Source organism: Caretta caretta, chromosome 27, assembly GCF_965140235.1.
Source record: "Caretta caretta isolate rCarCar2 chromosome 27, rCarCar1.hap1, whole genome shotgun sequence".
NCBI lineage: Eukaryota > Metazoa > Chordata > Testudines > Cheloniidae > Caretta > Caretta caretta.
The window spans coordinates 16,647,188-16,673,637 of NC_134232.1; the positions used below are offsets into that span (position 1 = coordinate 16,647,188).

At 42.7% G+C, this 26,450-nt stretch overlaps 2 protein-coding genes across 7 annotated transcripts in view; one reads left to right on the forward strand and one right to left on the reverse strand.

Moving 5' to 3' along the window:
• On the forward strand, positions 1-25,453 carry LOC125626891 (G protein-activated inward rectifier potassium channel 1-like). Of its 4 annotated transcripts, XM_048830435.2 has the most exons (4): positions 2-1,257; positions 17,296-17,512; positions 19,220-19,744; positions 22,147-25,453. In XM_048830435.2, exons 1-4 carry the CDS (start codon positions 607-609, stop codon positions 22,176-22,178), a joined length of 1,425 nt encoding a protein of 474 aa, XP_048686392.1. In that variant the 5' UTR covers positions 2-606; the 3' UTR covers positions 22,179-25,453. The 4 variants fall into 4 exon arrangements, with proteins under 4 accessions (XP_048686393.1, XP_074979825.1, XP_048686392.1 ...); XM_048830436.2 differs by lacking the exon at positions 19,220-19,744 and having other exon boundaries at positions 1-1,257; XM_075123724.1 differs by lacking the exon at positions 22,147-25,453 and having other exon boundaries at positions 1-1,257; positions 19,194-19,282.
• The window catches only part of MPP3 (MAGUK p55 scaffold protein 3), a 114,066-nt gene that overhangs the window by 76,584 nt on the left and 11,032 nt on the right, over positions 1-26,450 (reverse strand). The gene's annotated exons all lie outside the window — the stretch shown is intronic.

The window sequence follows — 26,450 nt, forward strand, 5'->3', positions numbered from 1 at the left end:
CAGACCGGGTGGGGGATCAGAAATTCTTCACTTCCCCCACCCCTCTGATAACCAGCGTGAGGGGAAGCCCCGGCTCAGCCCTACTCCGGATTCTCTGCAGCTGGGTAGCTCTCTTCCCCGGTCCGTGGCTTCATGAATCTGGACGTGCCTCCTCCCCAGGTGATCAGACAGCAGGAGCTGCGCTCGCTGATAGGTGCAGAGGCTTGGGGGGCGCAGATCAGACACGGGTAGGGAGGGGGGTGACAGCCCTTCCCCGCCCCCAACGTTCACATCTCAGCCACTTTCCTGCGGACTCCACAACCTGCCGAGCCTCGGCCGCGCGGGCTGAGCCTCTCTCTGCTCCGCTCCTGGGCTGCAGCGCCGACGGGAGGCAGCGCTCCCGGGAAGGTGGGGCGCTCAGGGAGCGGAGCCCGGCTCCGAGGCGTACCGGACAAAGAAAAGGCGGACCCCCGGCGGGCACCGTTCGCCCCCCGCAGGGGAGAGATCCCTGCGCTCCCGGACTCCGCTGCTGCAGGCAGCCCTGCGCGGGGCGCCCCAGACAAAGGGCCTGTCTAGCCGGGGAGCTATCCGCCGGCCCGCCCCCGGGTCTCCGGCCCTCGGCGCGGCATGTCGGCAGTGCGCAGACACCTCTGGGACGAGTACCAGGCAGTGGGCTCCGCCCGGGGCAGCGCCCGCAGGAAGCGGCAGCGCTTCGTGGACAAGAACGGGCGCTGCAACGTGCAGCACGGGAACCTGGGCGGCGAGAGCAGCCGCTACCTCTCCGACCTCTTCACCACGCTGGTGGACCTCAAGTGGCGCTGGAACCTGCTCATCTTCCTGCTGACTTACACGGTGGCCTGGCTGGTCATGGCCTCCATGTGGTGGGGCATCGCCTACCTGCGGGGCGACCTGCACCGCGCCCACGACCAGAGCTACTACCCCTGCGTGGCCAACGTGTACAACTTCCCCTCCGCCTTCCTCTTCTTCATCGAGACCGAGGCCACCATCGGCTACGGGCACCGCTACATCACCGAGCGCTGCCCCGAGGGCATCGTGCTCTTCCTCTTCCAGTCCCTGCTCGGCTCCATCGTGGACGCCTTCCTCATCGGCTGCATGTTCATCAAGATGTCCCAGCCCAAGAAGCGAGCCGAAACCCTCATGTTCAGCCGGGCCGCCGTCATATCCCAGCGGGACGGCAGGCTGTGCCTCATGTTCCGAGTGGGCAACCTGCGCAACAGCCACATGGTCTCCGCTCAGATCCGCTGCAAGCTCATCAAGGTGAGCCGGGGGGCACAGGGGCCGGGGAGCGGGGATGGCTTTGGCGACGAGTTATCCTGGATGGGGACTGGACTGGAAAAGAGTCTCCAGAGGGTTAAATCACAGGAGACTTCTCCAGCAGTTAGAGGCAGCAGTGACTTTATCAGACCCGTGCCACAGGCCTGCTCTGTCCTTCGAGCTTTGCCTCAGAGGTTTGTACAATGGATGGGACCGGGCAGCCTGTCTGATTCTCAGTGGGTTAACCCTTTAACCATCCTCCAGTGACACTTAGCTTTACAGTAAGGCAAAACCCAGTGGGTGACCGCCCCCCTTACGTTCTTTGCCCCTTTGGGATTGTGCCGGATTTTCACCTGGGCGGTGACACTTACATCTTCCCTCCAACGCCAGCGATTTATGCAGCTGGAAACTCGGTTCTGTTCACTAGTCTCTGAGGCTGTTTGTTTGGTGGGCCAGGGAGAAGGATGTAGCACCTGTAGAGCACTCTGAAGCAGCTAAGTGGGAATCTTTTTCAGGGTGCTCAGAAAATGAGTGAGAGAGTTGAATATGAGAGGAGTTGAAAATGGAAGTCTGAGGGAAGGATGAAAACCTTATTTTGGCCCAAGAAATTGAGAGAGGGGACATTTGCATCCTGGTGCCTTCAGTGGTGGTGGTTTTTGTTTTTGTTTTGTTTTTTTAAGTCAGAAATACAAACCAGTGCAACTTTATAGAACCTTCCAGGGAGCACTTCTCTTTTCAGCTGTATGTTGTGAAACTGACTGAGAAATAAAGTAGCTTAGTAAGGAAGACATTAATCAGCAGCTACTCAATTACCACTCCGAAATTGTGACAAACAGGTCCAGATACCCTATGGGTGAACAGCAGGGCTGAACCTGCAGAGATCGTGTACAATGTTACTGAGTTTGTAAAGTAAGGGGTCTTTTTTATGAGAGCTTGTAATGATCTGTACTTGGGAGTCATTAGGAGATGCGTACAGGTCACTTGTAAAACACTGTAATTGTAACTAGGATGCAACTGCAGTTTCATCTCACAACAGGGAATGAAATAATCAGGTAGGGCCCAGGCTAGTTGTTTTCACAAAACTAAGTGCAAGCACCTAGCATCCTACAACCTAGGGAAAGACAATACTGGACCATTAAGGTCCTGTTAAAAGTGAAATGTATCCAGAAACTGAAGGCCAGCATTTAAGCAAGGGTGCTGTCCCTGAAAGATTGGATGCCATCTAGGACATAGAGCATGCTTGGAAACTGTTCAGAGGCAATAGGAAAGGTGTATTAGAAAAGGAAATTTAGCTAATATAGAAATGTAAAGCCTGAGATTTTGTCTTTGTTTATGTTCTGTGTAACTTGTATGTGTTCGCTTTTCCTTACTATTTCATCTTTGAATCTATGATTTCTTTTCTATTAAATTTTTTTTGTTTTGTTTTTTTTATCCCAAGCAAGTCTCTGGTATGCAAACTGTGTGGAATATGTGTCCCTAAGTGAACTGCGAACTGGGTTCAGGTTTTACTCTTTGGGGCATGACAAACTAGAGGGCAAAAGTCTGAATATCTGGTAGTTAAGAAATCAGGGAAACTGATTTGGGGGGGCTTGGGATCAGAAGGGTTAGTGAGGTCACCCTGCAAGAAATAAAAGGGTAGGTGGAAGCCAGGGTTGAGATTTTAAACTTGTAGGCTGGCTACTGGTGTCAGAACTCTAATCCATAACAGCACAGCATTAAGGCATCCAAAGCTTCAAAGCAGGTGCTGACAGAACCCCTTACTGGGTGATCCCCAGAAATGTACTATTTGTTACTTGCAGGTGTTTGGAAATATAAAAATGATTAAAAACTGATATTCATAGTATTAATCATAGAAGTAATATGAACCATTACAGAGAATAAACCCCAAAGCTTCTCTGCTTTACACTTGGATGCAAGTTTCTTTAAGAGAGTTAGCCTGTTTTTTTGACCCATCCTGTAAGGATTTTCCTATCACTGTTAGAGATTTGCACATTGGCAAGCTTTGTTCTGTTTTCTCATGTAACAGTGTCTTCTTAAAACACAAGAATAACATGGAAGGATAAAACACTAAAGAAAGAGTCCATCTCTAAAGAGCAGAGACTAACAATTTCTGCAGATGAGTTAGATGGGATTTTCCATTTTTAAAGTTATGCTGAAATTCACAAAGAGACTCCTTTAGGATGATTTTATCAGTAAACCAGTACAAAACTAAGCATTATTGAGGGGTGAAATCTCTTGATTCCAACTAAAAGATGAACTAGTACTCTTCTATGAATACCAGCTACAGTAAGCATGTTTTATACCATTAATTTGACAGGAGATAAAAGACAAAAAACTTACTGTTCCATCCCGCATTTCTGTTATCATTTGAGGGAATTTGCTAACTAGTTTGGCCAAATAAAAGAAGGAAAATTGCTGCATGCAGTTTGATTATCAAAATGTGGAATTTTTGGATGGGGTAGTAGTTAGTAACCAAGGGGGAGTATTATATTAACTAGACCCTAGTCTATGGTAACATTGGATTCAGCAGTCTCCTGATCTTCCGCCCTCAAGAAACCTTTGAATCAAACTCATCTTTGGACAAATCCTGTAGTTTGGCACACAGACTGGCAATTTATATATCAACAAAAAAGGCAGATTTCTATGTTTGTGCCATTTCAAAGCACTCTGCACTTAAATCCAGATAAATGAATTTATTCTGCGAATTCAGTCAAAGGTCTGAATATAGTTGTTAGGAAACAGTGTTTAGGAAACTTTCTTTGGAACTTTATGTCCAACTGTTTTACAGTCCAAGCTACAGTAGCAGGGGCTTGACACCAACTGGAAATCTCCTGACTTCTAAGCATTGCTGGTGTAGACTTGATAGAATTTAAGTTTTGTCTCTTTACCATTTTTATTGATGATATTGTTCATTTTAAGCATTTTTTCTATTAGTATCTAAATTTTCACAGTTGTAGGAAGTTAGTGGTAGCTCAGACAATTATTTAATGCCAGACACTGAGATTCAAAAAGTTAAAGCTTTATAAGCTGGCTGTTTTAGCAGAGCTGTAAATGTGTGCTTTTTGCAACATTCATTACAACATGTTGTATACAGTAAGGTGGGACTCTAATAAATTCTCAAGCAGCATTTTTCTTGCTTTGCTTATCTATAAATTTCTATGACAATTTATGGAAATATTTTTTCATCATTTTGTGTGTTCACTGAAATGACATTTATGGCCATTTATTGATAAAAATCCAATCCTTCCAAGCCTAAGTATGAGAGAGCTTCCTTGCTTACATCCATCCATCTGCAATTCCTTTTACAGAAAAAGGGATTCCCATGATTCCTGTTGACAAACATTATGCAAATTATATTTTGATTAAATCTGTATATTTAAAACAAGAAATTGTATTATGGAAACAGTCTGCATTGCAGACAGTTTTATTTATTGGGATGGGATCCCATTGTACTGGGTGCCATACAGAGTAAGAACAGGGTCCCTGTGCCAAAGAGTTCAGAGTCTAAAAAATTAAAAAAATACAGACTGGTTATTTGGGAAGGGATACAGCCTACCTGTAAATGGCAGGGATGAAGGCTAGCGTTGCTTATTTTTTCAGAGGATTTATTTATTTATTTTGCAGGGGAAGTGGTAGGAAATGGTATTAACAGAAGAAGGGAGAGAAGAGATGGGATGGGATGAGGAGAAGGTGAAGAGTAGAGCAGCGGAAAATGGAGTGGCAATGATTGATTTAATGATTCTAAGGAAAGGAAGGAACAAGAGGACAATTGACTTAAAAATACCAGACTTTAACAATCTCAGAGAAATGGTAGGTAAGATCCCATGGGAAGACAATCTAAGGGGAAAGGGTGTTCAAGAGAGCTAGCGGTTTCTTAGGGAGACAATATTAAAGGCACAACTCCAAACTATCCTGATGCGAAGGAAAGATAGGAAGAATGTTAAGAGGCCAATATGGCTCCATTAGGAGCTCTTTAGTGACCTGATGATCAGTAAAGAATCCTACAAAAAGTGGAGATATGGACAAATTGCTGAGGAGGAGTACAAAAGAATAGCACAAGTGTGTAGGGACAAAATCAGAGAGGCTAAGGCATAAAATGAGTTGCACCTAGCAAGGGACATAAAAGGTGGTAATAAGGGGATCTTTACATATATTAGGAGCAAGAGAAAGACAAAAGAAAGTGTAAGTCCTCCACTTAGTGGGGAAGGAGAGCTAATAACTGACAACATTAAGAAGGCTGAGGTGTTTGATGCCTATTTTGCTTCAGTCTTTACAAAATTAATATTAACAAGGAGAAAGGAATGCAAGCCAAAATAGGGTAAGAACAAGTTAAAGAATATTTAGATAAATTAGATGTATTCAAGTTGTCAGGGCCTGATTAGATTAATCCTACGATACTTAGGGAATTAGCTGAAGCAATCTCAGAACTCTTAGCAATTATCTTTGAGCACTCCTGAAGGATGGGTGAGGTCCCAAAGGACTAGAGAAGAGCAAACATTGTACCTGTTTTTAAAAAGGGGAACAAAGAGGACCCCGGGAATTATAGACCAATCAGCCTAATTTTGATACCTGGACTTGGAAAGATATTGGAACAAATTACTAAACAATCAGTTTGTAAGCACTTAGAGGATAATAGGGTTCTAAGAAATAGTCAGCATGAATTTGTGAATAACAAATCATGCCAAACCAGCCTAATTTCCTCCTTTGACTGGTTTACTAGCCTAGTGGATTCCTTTAGGATGGTTTTATCAGTAAACCAGTATAAAACTAAGCATTATTGAGGGGGTAAAATCTCTTGATTCCAACTAAAAGATGAGCCAGTACTTTTCTATGAATACCAGCTACAGTAAGCATGTTTTACACCATTAATTTGACAGGAGATAAAAGACGACAAACTTACTGTTCCACCCAGCATTTCTACTATCATTTGAGGGAACTAGTTTGGCCAAATAAAAGAAGGAAAATTGCTGCAGGCAATTTGATCATCAAAATAGTGGATGGGGGAGCAGTAGGTGTTATATATCATGATTTTAGTAAGCTTTTTGACATAGTACCACATGACAAACTCATATGCAAACAAAGGAAATGTGATCTAGATTAAATTATTATAAGGTGGGTGCACAACTGTTTGAGAGACCTTACTCAAAGAACAGCTATAAGTGGTTCATTGCCAAACTGGGAGGCTGTATCTAGAGGGGTGCCGCAGGGGTCAGTCCTAGGTCCAGTATTAGTCAATATTTTCATTAATGGAGTGAATAATGAATTAATGAATAATGGAGTGAAGAGTATGCTTACAGAATACGTACATGACACCAAGCTGGGAGGGGTTGAAAGCACTTTGGAGGACAGGATTAAAATTCAAAACTACCTTGACAAATTGAAGAATTGGTCTGAATTCAACAAGATGAAATTCAGTAAACAAGTGCAAAGTACTTCATTTAGGAAGAAAAAAATCAAATGCACAACTACAAAATGGTGAATAACTGACTAGGTGGTAGTACTTTTGAAAAGAATCTGGGGTTTTATAGTGGATCACAAACTGAATATGAATTAACAATGGGATGCAGTTGTGAAAACTAATATAATTCTGGTGTGTATTAACAGGAGTGTCATATGTAAGACATGGGAGGTAACTGTCTTGCTGTACTTGGCACTTGAGGCCTCAGCCGGAGTACAGTGTCCAGTTCTGGGGGCCACACTTTCGAAAGATGTGGACAAATTAGAAAAAAGTTTTAGTAAACTTGACCTATGAGGAAAAGTTTTTAAAAAGGGGGCATGTTTAGTCTTGGAAAAAGACTGGGTGGTAGGGTGGAACCTGTTAACAGTTTTCAAATATGTTAAGGGCTGTTCCAAAGAGGATGGTGATCAATTGTTCTCCATGTCTATTGAAGGTGGGACAAGAAGTAATGGGCATAATCTGCAGCAAGCAATTTTAGGTTTGACCTTATGAAAAACTTTCTAACTATAAGAGTAATTAGGCTCTGGAACCAGCTTCCAAGGGAGATTGTGGAATCCCCATCATTGGAGGCTTTTAGAAACAGGTTGGATAAACACCTGTCTGGGACAGTCCAGATTTACTTGGTCCTGCATCAGAGCAGGGGGTTGGGCTTGATGACTTCTTGAGGTCCCTTCCATCCCTATGTTTCTATGATTCTGCAATGTGAAAGTAAAACATGTAATTGGAGCAAAGTTTACAGTCCAAAGAAGTCTAAGTGTAGCTGTCCATTGTAAAGTCAGGGTTTAGCAGCTATTAGGTAATATATGCATTGTAGGTACCTGCGTTGATTCCAAACTCAGTGTGCATCATTGTGTCTGGCAACCTCCAAAAGCAGAAAATTCTGGAATTATGTTGTTGTCAGACTATGCTAGTAGGCTGATAAGGGCCCAGATCCTCAACTGCAGCTAAAGTGTGCTTGATGCAATTCTGAAGAAAGAGTGCTTAGCAGTCCTTTGTGTTCCCCTCCATACTATCCTGGCTGAGCACTTCATGAGTCTCCTAACATATGTTTAAGAGTAGCCTGAAGGTATCTTTAAGTTTTCCAGCTATCCCTTGCTCCAGATGGCAGCTGGGGCACACAAGCACCTAGGTCACACTCTTATCCCAAGCCATACCCCCCGCTCCAGTTGTGGGGTGGGTGGAGGGTTGGCATGGACCCTGCAGTGGCTCTGCACCATCTGAGGTCCCCCATGTGCTGGGGGACCCTCTTGTGGCTAGTAAGTCAGCTTTTGGGCAGCTTTACACTGGTGGAGTGATACATGTATAATATATCACTCATAATTTATGGACACTCCAAGATGGTGAGTTTACTCACATCCTTAGTGCCACATTACACTCTTATCATACCAGAAAATGACTCAGTTACCAAGAAGGTCCTGTGTTTCTTGCAATTTGTGCTCTTCCAATTGTGCTTTGTCCAGTCATGCTGACAGCTGATCTTGCTTCACTTCTCTTGCACAAGATTAGATGGAGCTTTAATTCTATCAGAGTTAAGCAATGCTGAGAGATATCCTTTATCACACTTTTATACTTTTAAGGGGACCCATATTTAGCCAATGAACACAATGTTTCCACACACAGTTTCAGTGAGGGACAGGAGTTCTGAAGGCTTTGCTGTTTTAAAAAGGTATGTCTATCTAAAGTGTGATATTTTATTGGATGTGTGCTGTTTGTCCCAGAGCACTCAGATTACAAAAGTGCCATCATATAATGGTGGCTGATTACTCATCTGTGGTATGTGAAGCTGCCTAGCAACATTGCTGAATAGTATAATGTTGCAATAGAGATGCCAGAATCAGCTTTGGAGTGAATTGTAGACAACTGTATTGTGATGGGTTGCAGTCACCTTTTTGAGCACCACTTTACATGCTAGCATGGTGTTGCTGCTCTCTGCAGCTCCCAGCACCCTCTGCATGCTGTCAGTCAGCCTCTGTGAGTCTTCTGTAGCTCAGCCTTCCAGCCAGGTGTCACAGTTCAAAAGCCTTCCAGGGTATAACAGACTCAAAATAGAAGCAGTTCCTTGCCCTTTAGGCCAGTTATAACCAAAATTGTTTCTCGCCCTTCTGGATGAAATTCCCTCTCTGAAATTGAATCTTGAACTCCTGCCCCCAACTGTGGCCAGTAATGGGCACTGGCTCTGCTGGCTCCTCTGGCTGTGACCTCAGCAATGTCCTTCCTTGCATCTCTGGCTCCAGCCAGGAGCTGCCTTGCTGACACTGACAGCAAACAGATCCTTTTATTTTGGCCTTCTGGGCCTGGATTGACTGTTGCTGGTCTCCAGCCCTTCTGGTGGCTGGAGAACCAGATCTAGGGTGACCAGACAGGAAATGTGAAAAATCGGGACTGGGGTGGGGGGTAATAGGAGGCTATATAAGAGAGACCCAAAAATCTGGACATCTGGTCACCCTAACCAGATCTCACTGGTTCCCAATATGGCTGCTCTTTTTCTCATAGAGAACTGTTTCATGGGGAGGAGTTCAGTAGGGGGCCCCAAAGGCTGGTACGCCCCGTCAAACATATACAAAAGAGGGTTACAAAAACCAAGTCAGTTTGTTTCAGCTTGCACTTTTTCAGATTGTGACAGGGTCAGGACAGACGGCTACAGGAGAGTGCAGGAAGGAAGGTATATTAGCCTCAGGATAAGCAGGTCCCTCTTCCCCTGGTAACTAAGCAGGGGTTACTTCAGGTTAATTAGGACACCTGGACCCAATTAAGCTGCCAGAATCCCCCAGCCAGTCAGTGTGGGTGATGGGCGTTGAGAGCAGAGGCGAGCTGTTGGAGAGCGGTGTGGAAGCTGACAAGGACCAGGGGAGAACCCAGCAGGCATAGAGATTGGGGAGAAACCCTACCCTAAACAGGAGCTAAGGACCCTTCCAGGTCTAAAGATCTGAAGAAAAGGACCCTGCCAGAAGGGGAGAGACTGAGCCGTGCATTTGGTGTGGTGCTGCCACACCTGTAAGGGCTACCAGAGACTAGGGGAACTCCCTCCCCTGGCAGGAGGGTCGAGAGGAACCCCACCCAAGCAAAGTGGGGACAATAAGACAAGGGGAGTGGGGAAGTAACCCAGGGAAGTAACCCTGGGAACTGGCAGCATGAGGTGGCTACTTGTTGGGACCTGGAGTAGAGGGCGGGACTGGGCCCCACCTCCCACCCCCTTTTCCTCTCACTGGATGTCCACCGAGGAGGCCAGAAGCCCCAGTAAAGCAGTAAGGGCCTAGCAGGACCAGAAACAGGAGGGGTGCTTGGAGACTGAATTTCCCCACCCACTATAAACTGGGGGGGGAATTCTGAGAGATGAGACACTATCCTGACCCACTGCTAGAAGAAAGCACGGGACCCACCGAGGCGGAGAAGAAGCCCTGTTACAAGACATTCAAGTCAGTTTCATAGATTCCAAGGCCAGAAGGGACCATTGTGATCACATAGTCTTATCTCCTGTATAACACAGGCCATAGAACTTCCCCTCAGAAATTCCTCTTTCAACTAGACCATATCTTTTTAAAACAAAATCCAGTTTTGATTTAAAACTTGCAAGTGATGGAGAATCCACCAGAACCTTTGGTAAGTTGTTCCAGTGGTTAAGTACCCTCAGTAGTAAAAATTTACATCTTATTTCTAGTCTTGAATTTGTCTAGCTTCAACTTCAAACCACTGGATCTTGTTATACGTTTGTCTGCTGGATTGAAGAGCCCATTATCGAATATTTCTTCCCCATGTAGGTACTTATAGACTATGATCAAGTCACCTCTTACCCTTTTCTCTGTTAAGCTAAAGAGACTGAGATCCTCAAGTCTTTCACTGTAAAGCAGGTTTTATAATCCTTTAATCATTCTAATGGCTCTTCTCTGAACTCTATCCAATGTATCAACATCTTTTTTGAATTGTGGAGACCAGAATTCAGTATTCCAATAGCGGTTGCACCAGTGCCAAATACAGAAGTAATGTAATCTCCCTACTCCTACTCAATACTCCTCTGGCAATACATCCAAGGATTGCAATAGCCCTTTTTGCTACAGCATCACTCTGGGAACTCATGTTCAGCTGATGATGCACCATGACCCCCAAATCTTTTTAAAAGTAACTACTTCCCAGGAAGGAGTCCCTCATTTTCTAAGTATGGCCTATAGTCTTTGTTCCTAGATGTATGACTTATTTGGCCATATTAAAACACATAGTTTGCCTGCACCCCGCTTACCAAGCGGTTCAGATCACTCTGTATCAGAGACCTGTCCTCTTAATTATTTATCATTCCCCCAATATTTGTGCCATCTGAAAACTTTATCAGTGATTTTATGTTTTCATCCTGGTCATTGATAAAAATGTTAAATAGCATAGGGCCAAAAACTGATCCCCACAGGACCCCATTAGAAACACACTTGCTCAATGGTGATCTTGAGACCTATCAGTTAGCCAGTTTTTAATCCATTTAATGTGTGCCACGTTAATTTTATATTATTCTAGTTTTTTAAGCTAAATGATGTGTGGTACCAAGTCACCTGCCTTACAGAAGTCTAAGTATATTACATCAACACTAATACCTTTATCAACCAAATTTGTCATCTCATAAAAAAAAAAAATCAAGTCCATTTGACAGGATCTATTTTCCGTAAACCTATGTTGATTGGCATTTATTATATTACCCTCCTTTAATTTTTTATTGAGTCCTGTATCAGCTGCTTCATTATCTTGCTTGTGAGAAGTGTCTGCCTGATAGACCTATAATTAGCTTGGTTGGCCCATTCACTCTTTTAAAATATTGGTACAACAGTACCTTTCTTCCTGTCTTCTGGAACTTCTTTGGTGTACCAGGAGTTACTGAAAATCAACATTAATGGTCCAGCAAGCTCAGTCAGCTCTTTTAAGACTCTTGATAGCAAGTTATCCAGAACTGCTAATTTAAAAATGTCTAACTTTAGTAGCTGCTGGATAATCAACTGAACATGAGCTCCCTGTGAGAGACTGTGGCCAAAAGCAGTAATGCAATACTTGGATGTATTAATAGGAGACAATCGAGTAGGGAGGTTATATTTCCTCTATATTTGGCACTTCTGTGACCTCTCCTGGAATACTGTGTCCAGTTCTGGTCTACACAGGAAGGATGTTGATAAACTGGGGCATGCTTCAGAGAAAAACCAATTGAAAACATGTCTAACGGCAAAAGAATCAAGGAGTTCTGTCTGTTTAGCTTAACAAAGAGGAGGTTAACTTGCTCAGTTAAATTTCTGTTCCCTGTGTAGATAAGAGGGCTCTTCAATCTAGCAGACAAAGGTATAATAAGATCCAAAGGCTGGAAGATGACGCTAGACTAAATCAGACTAGAAATGAGGCACATTTTTAACAGAGAGGGTCATAAACCAGTAGAACAATTTACAAAGGTTGTGTGGATTCTCCATCACTTGAAATTTTAAAATTAAGAGTGGGATATTTTTCTAAAGAATACATACTCTAGTTCAAATAAGAATTAAGGGAAGACTTATGGCCTGTGTTATGCAGGAGGTCAGACATAGATGATCATAATGGTTCCTTCTGTCTTTATAATCCATAATCTGGCCTTGTCTCTCTCATGTTACTGCTGATTTACAGTCCCATGACCTCTGTGGTGGTTCTTCACTCTTATGGGTAGAGTTACAGACAGACAATTGTTACAGAAGGCAAAGTTTAATTAAAATCATAGACGATAGAAATGTAGGACTGGAAGGGACCTTGATAGATCATCTAGTCCAGCCCTCTGCACTGAGGCAGGACTAAGTATTATCCAGACCTTCCCTGACAGATGTTTATCTAACCTGCTCTTAAAAACCTCCAGTGATAGAAATTCCACAACCTAAAGTGAGACTTTATTAACCTTTTTCCAAACTTGAAGAAAACTTGGGACTTGGGTGAGATGGATGGAGACCATTTGAGACCATTCTTATTTTTTATAAACCTGTTTGGTGTTAAAGTGTGAAAATATGATCTCTACACTTTTAAATATGGTATCTATTTATTTTGCATTAAATTGTATGATCCAGCTAATTTTTCAAGTCATTGTTTCAACTGGCATAAAACTCACTTGGATGAAGTTTAGTTGATAACTCAGAATTTTAAGATGATGATTTTTCTAGGGTTGTCAATTAATTGCAGTTAACTCACGTGATTAACTCTAAAAATTAATCACAATTAACTGCAGTTTTAATGGCACTGTTAAACAATAGAATACCAATTGAAATTTGTTAAATATTTTGGATGTTTTTCTACATTTTCAAATAGATTGATATACAACAATTACAACACAGACTACAAAGTGTACCTTGCTCATTTTATATTTATTACAAATATATGCACTGTAAAAATGATAAAAGAAATAGCATTTTTCAATTCACATCATACAGGTACTGTAGTGCAATCTCTTTATCATGAAAGTGCAGCTTACAAATGTAGCATTTGTTACATAACTTCAAAAAAAAAAAAAAAAAGTAAAACTTTAGTGCCTACAAGTCCACTCATTCCTACTTCTTGTTCAGTCAATTGCTAAGACAAACAAGTTTGTGTACATGTATGGGAGATAATGCTGCCCGCTTCTTATTTACAATGTCACCTGGAAGTGAGAACAGGTGTTCTCATGGCAGTTTTATAACAGGCATTGCAAGGTATTTATGTGCCAGATATGCTAAACATTTGTATGCCCATTCATGCTTTGGACACCATTCCAGAGGACATGCTTCCATGCTGGTGATGCTCATTTAAAAAAAAAAATGCATTAATTAAATTTGTGACTGAACTCCTTGGGGGAGAATTGTATGTCTTCTGCTCTGTTTTACTCACATTCTGCCATATATTCCACGTTACAGCAGTCTCGGATGATGACTCAGTACCTGTTGTTCGTTTTAAGAACACTTTCACTGCAGATCTGACAAAACACAAAAAAGGTACCTGTGATGCCCTGTACCTCAGGGGGACACCCTACACCCGCATGTTCATCTTTATAAAATGATTGTGTGGTATCCAATGCAAAGTTTGTCATGTTGGGTGTCTTCAAAAGGCTCATAATGCACTGAGTATGGCTGTTATAGTGATGTTATAGTAAGCTTATAGGTTATAATTTCATGTGTATAGTTATGAGGCTGAAAATGTATCCTCATGGCTTAAAGCAAGCCCATGCAAAAACTCTCTGAGAACAGAGAGGCAGTTCAAACCTCATCAGCATATGGATGGGACAAGCCCAGCCTCATAGGAACAATAGACACTGGCTTAGGCAGCAATCAAAGAATCTGTTAGACCCTCAGAGAGGTTGTCATCCCCTTCTTTTGGGCAGTTTGGGACTGCAGTGAGGTAATGCTCACCTCACTCTGAAGGAGGGGGAAAAGCCAAGAGGAAAGAAAGGACATGATAAAAGGGAGAGACATTTTGCCATGCTCTCTCTTCCACCTTCATCTACAGACACCACCACCAAGCGCCTGAAACCCTGATCAAAGGGGAGAGCCTGACTGAAAAGTAACCAGCCAACCTGTGGTGAGCAGCATCTAAGTTTTTAAGGATACTGAAAGTGTTAAGATCAGCTTAGAATGCATTTTGCTTTTATTTCATTTGACCAAATCTCACTTGTTATGCTTTGACTTATAATCACTTAAATCTACCTTTATAATTAATAAATCTGTTTGTTCTACCTGAAGCAGTACATTTAGTTTGCTCCCTTTGGGAGAAAAAGCCTGGCACATATCAATTTCTTTGTTAAATTGATGAACTCATATAAGCTTGCAGCATCCAGCAGGCATAACTGGACACTGCAAGATGGAGGTTCCCAGGGTTGTGTTTGGGACTGGAGATATTGGCTAGTGTCATTCGCTTGCAAGTAGCTGGGAGCAGCTTACATGCCAGAAGCTGTGTGTGAACAGTCCAGGAGTGGGGGCTCTCACAGCAGAGCAGAGTAAGGCTGGCTCTCAGAGTCAAGGATTGGAGAGGCCTAGCAAATCACCGGCCCAGATAACACCAGAGGGGAACATCACAGTACCAATGTGAGATTTCTAAAGATAGCTACAGCACTCGACCCAAGGTTTAAGAATCTGAAGTGTCATCCAAAATCTGAGAAGGACAAGGTGTGGAGCATGCTTTCAGAAGTCTTAAAAGAGCAACACTCCAATGCCGAAATTACAGAACCTGAACCACCAAAAAAGAAAACCGACCTTCTGCTGGTGGCTCCAGACTCAGATGATGGAAAATGAACATGTTGGTCCGCACTGCTCTGGATAGTTATCGAGCAGAACCCGTCATCAGCATGGACACATGTCCTGTGGAATGGTGGTTGAAGCATGAAGGGACATATGAATCTTTAGTGCATTTGGCATGTAAATACCTTGTGATGCCGTCTAAAGCAGAGTCACGCGAATACCCGTTCTCACTTTCAGGTGACATTGTAAACAAGAAGCGGGAAGCATTATCTCCTGAAAGTGGAAACAAACTTGTTTGTCTGAGTGATTGGCTGAACAAGAAGTAGGACTGAGTGAACTAGTAGGCTCTAAAGTTTTACATTTTATTTTTGAATGCAGGGGGGTTTTTGTACATAATTCTACATTTGTAAGTTCAACTTTCATGATACAGATTGCACTCTACAGTACTTGTATTCAGTGAATTGAAAAATACCATTTCTTTTGTTTTTTACAGTGCAAATATTTGTAATAAAAAATATATAAAGTGAGCACTGTGTGTTGTAACTGAAATCAATATATTTGAAAATGTAGAAACCAGCCAAAATATTTAAATAAATGGTATTTTATTAACAGCACGATTAATCACAATTTTTTTTAATCGCTTGACAGCCCTATTTTTTTTCTAAATCAGTAGTTCAAGAAATTTTCTTTAAAACATGGTAAGCCATTCAGCTCATGCTCAGTCTTACTAGTTTTGATGATAGATTAGATCAGATGTCGGCTACCAGTTTATGCTCATCCTGAGAGAACAGCAGCCGGCCAACTTAACTAAAGCTATGTACTCAACTGTTTGATACTGTAGGTCCTTTCAGGAAAAGTTAAAGTACTTTTTTCAGTAGTCTGACTAAGCCTTCACACTTAGTCCTGGCTCTTGTGATTACCGTGGGGCAGAATTCTTGTTTGCTTTTAGTTACTAGTGCTGTCAGTCTTTTAACCTTCACCCAGAATGTTTTTAAAAGTTGTCAAACAGCTGATATTCTTATTGATCTCATCAGCCATGGAGAAACTGATTCCTGTCAAAGAGAGGGAAAGCCTTGTTGTTTGGGATAAGAAGACATCACAACTTATTAGCAGGGAAAGAGACAAAAAAAATACATGAATATCTGAAGAACTAAAACAGACATTTAATATAGCTGAAATACCCCACCAGCTAATTAGCTGGTTATATAATTGCCAATCTATACCAGACAATCTGACATTCTAGCTTTTTATGGTATTAGTGGTGAGAAGAGGGAATTTGCCCATGCAGTAGTCACTTGTGGAAATTAAAGATGGAAAACTCCTGTTGGGCATCTAGTCCATCACATAGGGTGAAAGCTTCCATTGACTTCAGTGGGGCTATGACTTCATCCCAGGATTTAACAAAGGATCTAAAGAACAGGATGTCTCGTGATGACGACAGTAAACTTATAATAATAAAGCAAAGGCAGAAATGTGTATTAAATATTTGTTCTGTAGTTATGAATAATTATCCAGTTTCTTCCTATCATAGCAATAATAATGAAATAATTTCCAACCAGAAGTAACTAGGGAGGATGTTAAATAGGATTGGCAAAGTTTCTGAACGCTTAAAATCTGCAGGATCCAAATAACTTGCACTCAAGAAAAGCAACTGGCTGAGGAACTCTGACCAACTGATGTTGGGTTTTTTTAATAAATGTTGGCATATTGTAGAAGTTCCAGATGATTGAAAAAAGGTAATATTGTGCCAATATTTAAAAAGGGTAAATGAAATGACCTGTGTAACAATAGGACAGTTACTATAATACCAATTCTGTGCAAAATCTTGAAATGCTTGATACAGGCTGCAAGCCGTGAAGAATGCCAGTCAACATGGTTTTATGGAATAGGTCTTGTCAAACCTTTTTTTTTTTAAGATTACAAGTTTGGTTGATAAATTGACATGAGTTCTGTAAGGCCTTTCAGCTAGTACCACATGACTTTTTAACTAAATAATATACAAAACTAATGTATCACCTATTAAATGGGTTAAAATTGATAACTGGTAGATCTCAAAGTAATTGTTAATGAACCTCATCATTCATTTGGGTTGTTTCTTGTGGGGTCCCACTGGGATCTGTTCTAGGCCCAATGCTAATCGATATCTTTATCAATGGTCTGGATGAAAATATAAAATCACTGTTAGCAAAGTTTGTAGATGACAGTCTGGTGGAGTAGTAAATAATGACCGGATCAGTTATATAGAGTGATCTAGGAGTGTCTAGTGTAATATGCTAGTACCTCCATATGATGACATAAAGAACTGCTGTTTAAATAGTAATGTTATCAGAGATACACATTTAGATCCAGTCACAACTTCATATACTGCCGGGGGCCTAACTATCTTTTTGTCTTTAGTCCCGACAGACACCTGAAGGGGAATTCCTACCATTAGATCAATGTGAGTTGGATGTTGGATTTGGAACTGGAGCTGACCAGCTGTTTTTAGTTTCTCCTTTAACCATCTGTCATGAAATCAACCCCAGAAGCCCCTTTTTTTGTCTCTCTCAAAGATCGCTAAGAAGTGAGCAGTTTGAGATCGTTGTCATCCTTGAAGGAATTGTTGAAACTACTGGTAAGCTATTTGAACAAAGTGAATGGTCTGTCAGTGTTTCTCAAACTGGGATCTTTGTCATGACTCGCGGACCCCCTAGAGCTGGACTTGTCTAGGGCCACCAGGCCCTCTGATAAACTCATCCCCCTCCATGCTGCAAAACAGCTGTTCAGCAGCATGCAGGAGGGAGGGGGAGGGGGCAGAAAGAGGCGGGGTAGAGGAGGGGCAGGGGCAGGGGCAGGAAGAGGTGGGGCAGAGGAAGGGGTGGAGTGGGTATGGTGACCAGACGTCTCTCTGGCTGCTAGGTGCAGGGAAGGCCGGGGGGCTCTGCGTGCTGCCCCTGCCACGAGCGCTGGCTCCGCAGCTTCCATTGGCCGGGAACTGCGGATGGAGGCAGCAGCAGCGTGCAGACCCAGAGGGAGATGTCACTGCTTCTGGGGAGTCACCCGAGGTAAACGCTGCCTGCACTCCAACCCCTTGTCACAGCCCTGAGCCCCCTCCTGAACCCAAACTCTTTCCCGGAGCCTGCACTTCCTCCTGCACCCCATCCCTGAACCCTCTCCTGCACCCAAACTCCCTGCCAGAGCCATCACCCTGAACCCCCTCCTATGCCCCAACCCCCTGCTCCAGCCTTGAGCCCCCTCCTTGCAGTGGGGGCTGGAGTCAGGGCAGTGTGCCCCCAAACCACGGCTGGGACTGCTTGGTCCGGCTGTCCAGCACGGCTGAGGCTGCTTGGGCTTGAGGGTCCTCGAAAAATGTTTAAATCAAAATGGGGGGTCCTTGGGTTGCTAAAGTTTGAGAACCACTGGTCTACATATTGTATTATTTTAATATTGACACTTTCAGTTTGTCTTTAGTCCTAATATTTCTCTTAATCAGTGGTATAATATTGTATCAAGGCAGTCATTCAAAATTCTATTCTCCTGGAAAATTCGTATTGGCTGTTTCCATCAGCCTAACCAGGGTAAGCTTGGAATAGATTTTGTGCCTGAGTGAAAATGTTTTCATGATCAATTTACAAGTGTGCATTAAAATATAGTAATCTATGAATCTGTGCCTTATATGAAATTTTTTGCCTCACTTAACTTTTACAATATAGCATACGTAACAATATCAGAGACAGTTGTAATATGATGTCAGCAGTGATGTTTTTAGGTGTGTGTTGGTGAGAAAGGAGCTCAGCATGCTATGGGGCAGTGTGTTAAAGAAATAAGAAGTTATTTATCTAGCTCTAGTTCCCGGCACTCTTAATCTTTGCTGGACAACTCTCTAAATTCAAGCCAGGAGTACAATCCTTAACCCTCACAGCCAGCTGACTAATGGGTCTTTCAGACCACTTCTAAGAGAACTTCCCAGACACTAGTACAGCTAAAGTAGCACACCATTACCCGTAGTAAGAGAATACTCCCTGAAGTGTATGTTACCTACCTTTTTATTATTTTATTTGTAATTACATCTCCCCACTATTCAAAATAAATTGGTTTGGTACCATGACAAGACAGAGTTAATCAAATATTTGTATAAGCAAATCTGACTAAGTACTTAGAAACACTATCTCAACTGTTAGGAAACTGGCAGTCACCAGATGGAGCAACACATTATCTCAATGTTGTTAGATGTAGAATAGGATTGATTTTTATTATGCAATCTTACCGTATATTCTCCTCCTACCATATGTTGATCTGTTTTTTCATTTTATAAGGTTAATGTTCCTGTCTGTTTATGTAGGAATGACGTGTCAGGCTAGGACCTCCTACACAGAAGATGAAGTTCTTTGGGGCCACAGATTCCTCCCAGTAATGTCCCTAGAGGATGGCTTTTTTCGGGTGGATTACTCTCAGTTTCATGCCACCTTTGAAGTCCCCACACCTCCTTATAGTGTTAAAGAACAGGAGGAAAGCCTGTCCCTTCCATCTCCTTTGAATACTCCTATCGGTAACAACCGAAACAGAAGGGAACACATCTGCTCAATTGACTGTATTGATATTTTAGAAGAGAAAACAAACAAGTTTCCTAGTAAATTTCAAAAAATTAGCTCCAGAAAGGAGGGTCTTCAGAGAAGAGTCCTGAGAATGAGTTCCAGCAATGTAGAGAAAGCTTGCAGTACTGGAGATCTCTTGAAAATTCAGCAGATAAGTTCTGTTACCAGCAATGAAGATGGTGATGAAAGGATACAACTGAAGGCCTTCAGAATCAAATCTGAGTCTTTGACTCAGTCTACTGGAGATCTTGAGGTACAGAAAAAGCCTCAAGGTATGCTCACCTTAGGGACAAGACTAGAGGATAATTTGCCTGCCAAACTTCGAAAAATGAATTCTGATCGCCTCTCCTAAATAACAGATGCAACAGGAGTTGTTGTTAATAAACTGCATTTTAGACTTCTGTCTTTCAGGATTATTTTGGAATACTACTGTGATGATTTGGTTTTGCCAAGGGATTCTTCATAAATAAAAATTTTCAAAATTAATTAGCATTTTTTTATAATATTCAATACAAATCTGATTTATGTAGCATGGTAACTGTTCAGGGTGCTATACAGTAAGTTCATTGTGCCAAATAAACTGGTCCCTGCTTTAAAGCTCTGTATCAGCACTACTGTAACAGTTTGGTCTGGTCTTCCATCCTTTCAGAAGTCTTTCTGAAATAAAAGGGACCAGATTCTCATCTATGACTAAAGTGCATAGTGCAGGTTGGGTGGGGGAGTGTTCAATGGCAGCATAAACCTCACCTTTACACTCTCCTGATCCTAGGGCTGCTGTGTGCAGTGTGGGTATTCTCCCCGTGAGCCCCCCCCTCCCCCATCATATATTAGAATAGCCCTGTGTGTGGTCTAATCTATACCAATCTCTTAATACCCTTAAGGGACTAAAGCCATCACTGGGGAACAGTGTACCTCAAAGATGCCACATCTCCTGTGCCAGCAATGGGGGGTGGAGCAGCAGGGGCTATAGGAGCTGCTGAGCCACTGGAGGATCCATTACACTTATTGTGAGCCTCCCAGGGCTGGATGCACCTGTTCTAATGGCCAGCAGCCAGATTGATAAAAGGATTTGGCCAAAGAAGTATATTAAGAAAAAGTAAAAAAACTTTTTTCTCCTACCTCTAAAAGAATTAAATCTGAAATTTGATAAGATGTACTAAAAATAGTTGGTGAAACTGGCCCTGAATACTACAATCCTATGATATGAAAAGAGTGGGTGACCAGCAGTGTCTTAAACGCACGAGTAAAAATTATATTTTGACTTACTAAATTTTAGAAAATGATAAGAACTGGGCTCATAGTTTATGTTCTTAACATCATTAGTTCCATAGTTATCGAATAATCAAATGTTTGCTTCAGTTTCTATTCTAGAACTGTTATTCATCTTTTTCCTGTGGAAAAATGACTTGTTTCCAGCCTATAGTAAGCAAACAATCATAACTAACTATTTAATAAAATAATACTTAGTACTTACTGTATATGATGCTGAGTACTTGTGGCACCTTAGAGACTAACCAATTTATTTGAGCATAAGCTTTCGTGAGCTACAGCTCACTTCATCGGATGCATACTGTGGAAAGTGTAGAAGATCTTTTTATACACACAAAGCATGAAAAAATACCTCCCCCCACCCCACTCTCCTGCTGGTAATAGCTTATCTAAAGTGATCACTCTTACAATGCGTATGATAATCAAGGTGGGCCATTTCCAGCACAAATCCAGGGTTTAACAAGAATGTCTGGGGGGGGATAGGAAAAAACAAGGGGAAATAGGTTACCTTGCATAATGACTTAGCCACTCCCAGTCTCTATTCAAGGAGAGAAAACCTGGATTTGTGCTGGAAATGGCCCAACTTGATTATCATACACATTGTAAGGAGAGTGATCACTTTAGATAAGCTATTACCAGCAGGAGAGTGGGGTGGGGGGAGGTATTTTTTCATGCTTTGTGTGTATAAAAAGATCTTTTACACTTTCCACAGTATGCATCCGATGAAGTGAGCTGTAGCTCACGAAAGCTTATGCTCAAATAAATTGGTTAGTCTCTAAGGTGCACAAGTACTCCTTTTCTTTTTGCGAATACAGACTAACACAGCTGTTACTCTGAAACCTGTATATGATGCTGTGCTTCTTCAAACCATTCCACAACAAGAAGACAAATTCTACTCCGATATATTGATGCAATTTTATTGAAGTCAGTGGGACTGCACTGGTATATCAGAGCAGAATTTGGTCTATTAACTAATCATCACAGTACACTTGTGATAGAGCAACTCAAGCAGAGATTAAATGATTTGCCCATTGTCACAAAAGCAGATGGATCCCCAGTCAGGGTTAGAATTCAGGAGTTCCTGATTCCCTCTCCTGTGCTAATACCACTAAACCAATATGCTGCCCACGTAGAATGGAATGGACATGAGCAACACATCTCTAAGAACAACAGTTACGAAAGGTAGGTAACCGTTTGTCATGCTAGCACAATAGTCCTTATTTCTAAAGGATGGTTAAGTTACAGGCACTATAGGATTGATAACGTCCTTATTTCAACTATTAGGCATCAGTTATGTACAGAGACCAGAGCCAGTCCTAGGGCAGTACAGTATATTTGGAATCTCTTTGGTAATCTAAGCTCTGAGGCTGAGAATTGTGGCAGTAAAGTCACTTTCTATTTTTAGACAAGAGGAAGGAGGAAGACGTTAACAGTTGACGTTCCCGGGGGAAGAAATATTGATACGCCTTTGCTGAAGAAAGGGAGGGAAAACATCTCCCAAGTTCTTCAGGAATTTGAACTGAAGTTCCAGAATATTTGCATGGTTAGGAAACAAATACTAATGAAAACTGGAAACATGTTAATAGATGGCTTAGCCTGTGTCTCTGTTTTTGAACTGCTTGTACACATACTAGAACTGCAATGCTGTACTGTACATTGGAGGGAGGGGAAAAAATGATGATATAGGCAATGTGTTAACTGAAAAATTAATTACATCAAAGTATTCATTTTCCTTGCATTGTGTGGCAATTAGAAAAGGTGTTTGGATCTCATTTTGTGCAGTCTGGGGATACACTGCAACTAGAGATTGGGCAAAATTTGAAATAGATTTAATAATGGAGAGAATCAGGAAAAAAAACCCACCACAAGACCTGCGTCTTTTTGGATGACTTTTAAGAGGCAAGAAGAGTTTTACCAAGCCTTCCTTACCATGGGCATAGGTCTTTAATTTTCTTTAAAAACTCAAGAGCATAGCCACATAAACGCACAAGTCCTCCTTTTTATTTTCCCCATATGCTTACAAAAGAAATCAAATGTCAAACTACAATTCTGTTAGTTGATGCTGTTTAAAGAAAAGGAGTACTTGTGGCACCTTAGAGACTAACAAATTTATTTGAGCATAAGCTTTTGGGAACTACAGCTCACTTCATCGGATGAGGTGCCACAAGTAGGATAGGATACAGAGGGACCTAGACAAATTGGAGGATTGGGCCAAAAGAAATCTGATGAGGTTCAACAAGGACAAGTGCAGAGTCCTGCACTTAGGATGGAAGAATCCAATGCACCGCTACAGACTAGGGACCGAACGGCTATGCAGCAGTTCTGCAGAGAAGGACCTAGGGATGACAGTGGATGAGCAGCTGGATATGAGTCAACAGTGTGCCCTTGTTGCCAAGAAGGCCAATGGCATTTTGGGGTGTATAAGTAGGGGCATTGCTAGCAGATTGAGGGACATGATCGTTCCCCTCTATTCGACATTGGTGAGGCCTCATCTGGAGTACTGTGTCCAGTTTTGGGCCCCACACTACAAGAAGGATGTGGAGAAATTGGAAAGAGTCCAGTGAAGGGCAACAAAAATGATTAGGGGACTGGAACACATGAGTTATGAGGAGAGGCTGAGGGAACTGGCATTGTTTAGTCTGCGGAAGAGAAGAATGAGGGGGGATTTGATAGCTGCTTTTAACTACCTGAAAGGTGGATCCAAAAAGGATGGATCTAGACTATTCTCAGTGATAGCAGACGACAGGACAAGGAGTAATGGTCTCAAGTTGCAGCGTGGGAGGTTTAGGTTGGATATTAGGAAAAACTTTTTCACGAGGAGGGTGGTGAAACACTGGAATGCGTTACCTAGGGAGGTGGTGGAATCTCCTTCCTTAGAAGTTTTTAAGGTCAGGCTTGACAAAGTCCTGGCTGGGATGATTTAGTTGGGATTGGTCCTGCTCTGGGCAGGGGGTTGGACTAGATGACCTCCAGAGGTCCCTTCCAACTCTGTTATTCTATGATTCTAAGTACTCCTTTTCTTTTTGCGAATACAGACTAACACGGCTGCTACTCTGAAACCTGTTTAAAAATCACATTCTTTAAATATAGAAACATAAGGAAAGTCTAAAAATTAAGACACAAAACATTAACTTGGACACAGTGCACATTGCTCATTTAAATTCTCTGGCTTAAAAGTTGCCTGCCGAAGATATTTTTAAAAATTAGGCTTGTGCCCTCCTTTTGCTTCTTTATGGTGAAGTAGAATGACTGGAGGAGCGGATTATCTTTTCCTTGAATAACTGTCTGTTGGTGATGGGAATTTATTATAAATGAGCTCAGGCAGATGTAAATATTGAAAGGCAGCAGAAAATGGAGCAGCTAGAGCTCTTTTCCCTTCCCTGTGATGAAAATAGATGTTTTATATACTCTAAAATTGTCTGTAAAGTACCTGAGTGAACACAAATCCTACACATTTAAAACCAGAAGGGATTATGGTAACAGTACTCATCCAAAAGGGCTTGAAAAACTATGTTTGGGTTTCCAGTTCTAGCCCTGCATGCACCTAGTCATTGGTTTGATAAGTAAAACCCACGCTGCTGCAATTTTATCTCTAGTATTGTGAAGAACACAAACAAGCCTGTCTGTGCTACTATTCTATGTTTGCTTTATCTTATTGTGTACAATAATTAGTGCCCTATTAAATGAATTGATGTTTGCAATATGCTTTAAAAATGTGTTCTATAAATGCTGTGATTATAATAATAAGCAGGATATCAGACTGAGATATTGTACTTCAGATTAGTTTCAGCGGCCTAGTCCCCCTTCTTTATTACCAGATTCTAAAAGTGTACAGACTCTGTGCTGTGTGTATTATGCCCCCCGTCCTGGACTGGTGTAACTACACAGATGTAGTTAAACTGATGGGGATTTTGCACCAGTGTAAAACAGGGGTACTGTAGTTACGCCTGTGCAAGTATTCCTAATCTAAATAAGCCCTTAGAGCCAATATTTCACAAGTAAGCATTGGGAAAAGGAAAAAGAAAATTTCAAGCAGTGTAACTTTACCAAAATTATAGAGTAATTTTTTTTAAATTGTTTATCGGGTGGGGTTTTAAATGTATGTTATCCAATACAGTGATCCAGCAACTAAAAATTGGGGTGAGTTCGTTGTTCATGGATCAGACCATTCAGTGGTCTAATAAGTTTTCAAGTATATAAAAGGTTCTTACAAGGAGGAGGGAGAAAAATTGTTCTTCTAAACCTCTGAGGACAGGACAAGAACCAATGGGCTTAAATTGCAGCAAGAGCGGTTTAGGTTGGACTTTAGGAAAAACTTCCTAACTGTCGTAGTGATTAAGCACTGGAATAAATTGCCTAGGGAGGTTGTGGAATCTCCATCATTGGGGATTTTTAAGAGTAGGTTGGACACACATCTGCCAGGGATGGTCTAGATCAGAGGTGGGCAAACTATGGCAGGACCCTCCTGCCCAGCCCCTTTGCTCCTGGCCCGGGAGGCTAGCCCGTGGCCCCTCCCCTGCTGTTCCCCTGCAGTCTCAGCTCGCTGCGCTGCCAGCGCAATGCTCTGGATGGCAGGGCAGCGTGCTTCTGGGGCCGTGCAGCTGCAGAGCTCGGCCTGACCCGGTGCTCTGTGCTGTGCAGTGGCTGCCTGTCCTGGTGCTCTGTGTGGCATGGCTGTAGCGCCACCAGCTACCAGTGCTCCAGGCAGCACAGTAAGGGGGCAGGGAGTCGGGGGGTTGGATAGAGGGCAGGGGAGTTTGGGGTGGTGGTCAGGGGGCGGGGATGTGGATAGGGGTCAGGGCGGTCAGAGGGCAGGGAACAGGGGGGTTGAATGGGGGCAGGGGTCCGGGGGGGGGCAGTCAGGAATGAGAGGAGGGGTTGGATGGGGGCAGTCAGGGGTTCTGGGGGCGGTCAGGGGACGGAGCGCTGGGGTGGATGGGGCAAAGAGCAGGGGGGCTAGATAGGGGGCAGGGGCCAAGCCACACCTGGCTGCTTGGGGGGGCACAGCCTCCCCTAACCAGCCCTCCATACAATTTCCGAAACCTGATGCAGCCCTCAGGCCAAAAAGTCTGCCCCCCCCCCCCCCCCCCGGTCTAGGTAATACTTAGTCCTGCCTTGAGTGCGGGGGACCGGACTAGATAACCTCTCAAGGTCCCTTCCAGTTCTGTGATTCTGTTTGCTGTGCTCCTATTGGCTAGAAGGGACTAGGAACAAAAAAAGATAACTGTTGAAACTAATGTTGTAGCTCTACCCTGTGCTTAGTCTGGAAACGGGTTCTTGGCTGAGGAGGTGTCAGAATTTAGAAACTGGTCGAATTATTGTAACCTCACTGGTTCAGAACTGTATATGTTGTAATAAAATTTCCCATTTGATTTCCTTAATAAAATGCTGTTCTTTGATTCTTCTACATGCAGCTGATAATTGGGGCGCACTTTTTGCCAGTGGTAGATGGGTCAGGGTGGCTCCTCTCTCTCTGGCATGGCTAGTACTTTCAGCTACAACCCAGTTCCCATGCTGCAGTGGCTTCCGCTAACTGCCAAGCTCTGGCAGCCCCAAGCCTCTTTCTTCGTGGCCTCATAGGAGAGGGAAAGAGAACAAATGTGTGCATGTGAGAGGAGAATGTTGGGCTGATTGGGGAAGAGATGGAATGGACTGAAAGCAGTGCCATTTCTATGAGACCCTGCAACTTGAAATACTCCTCTTCTGATA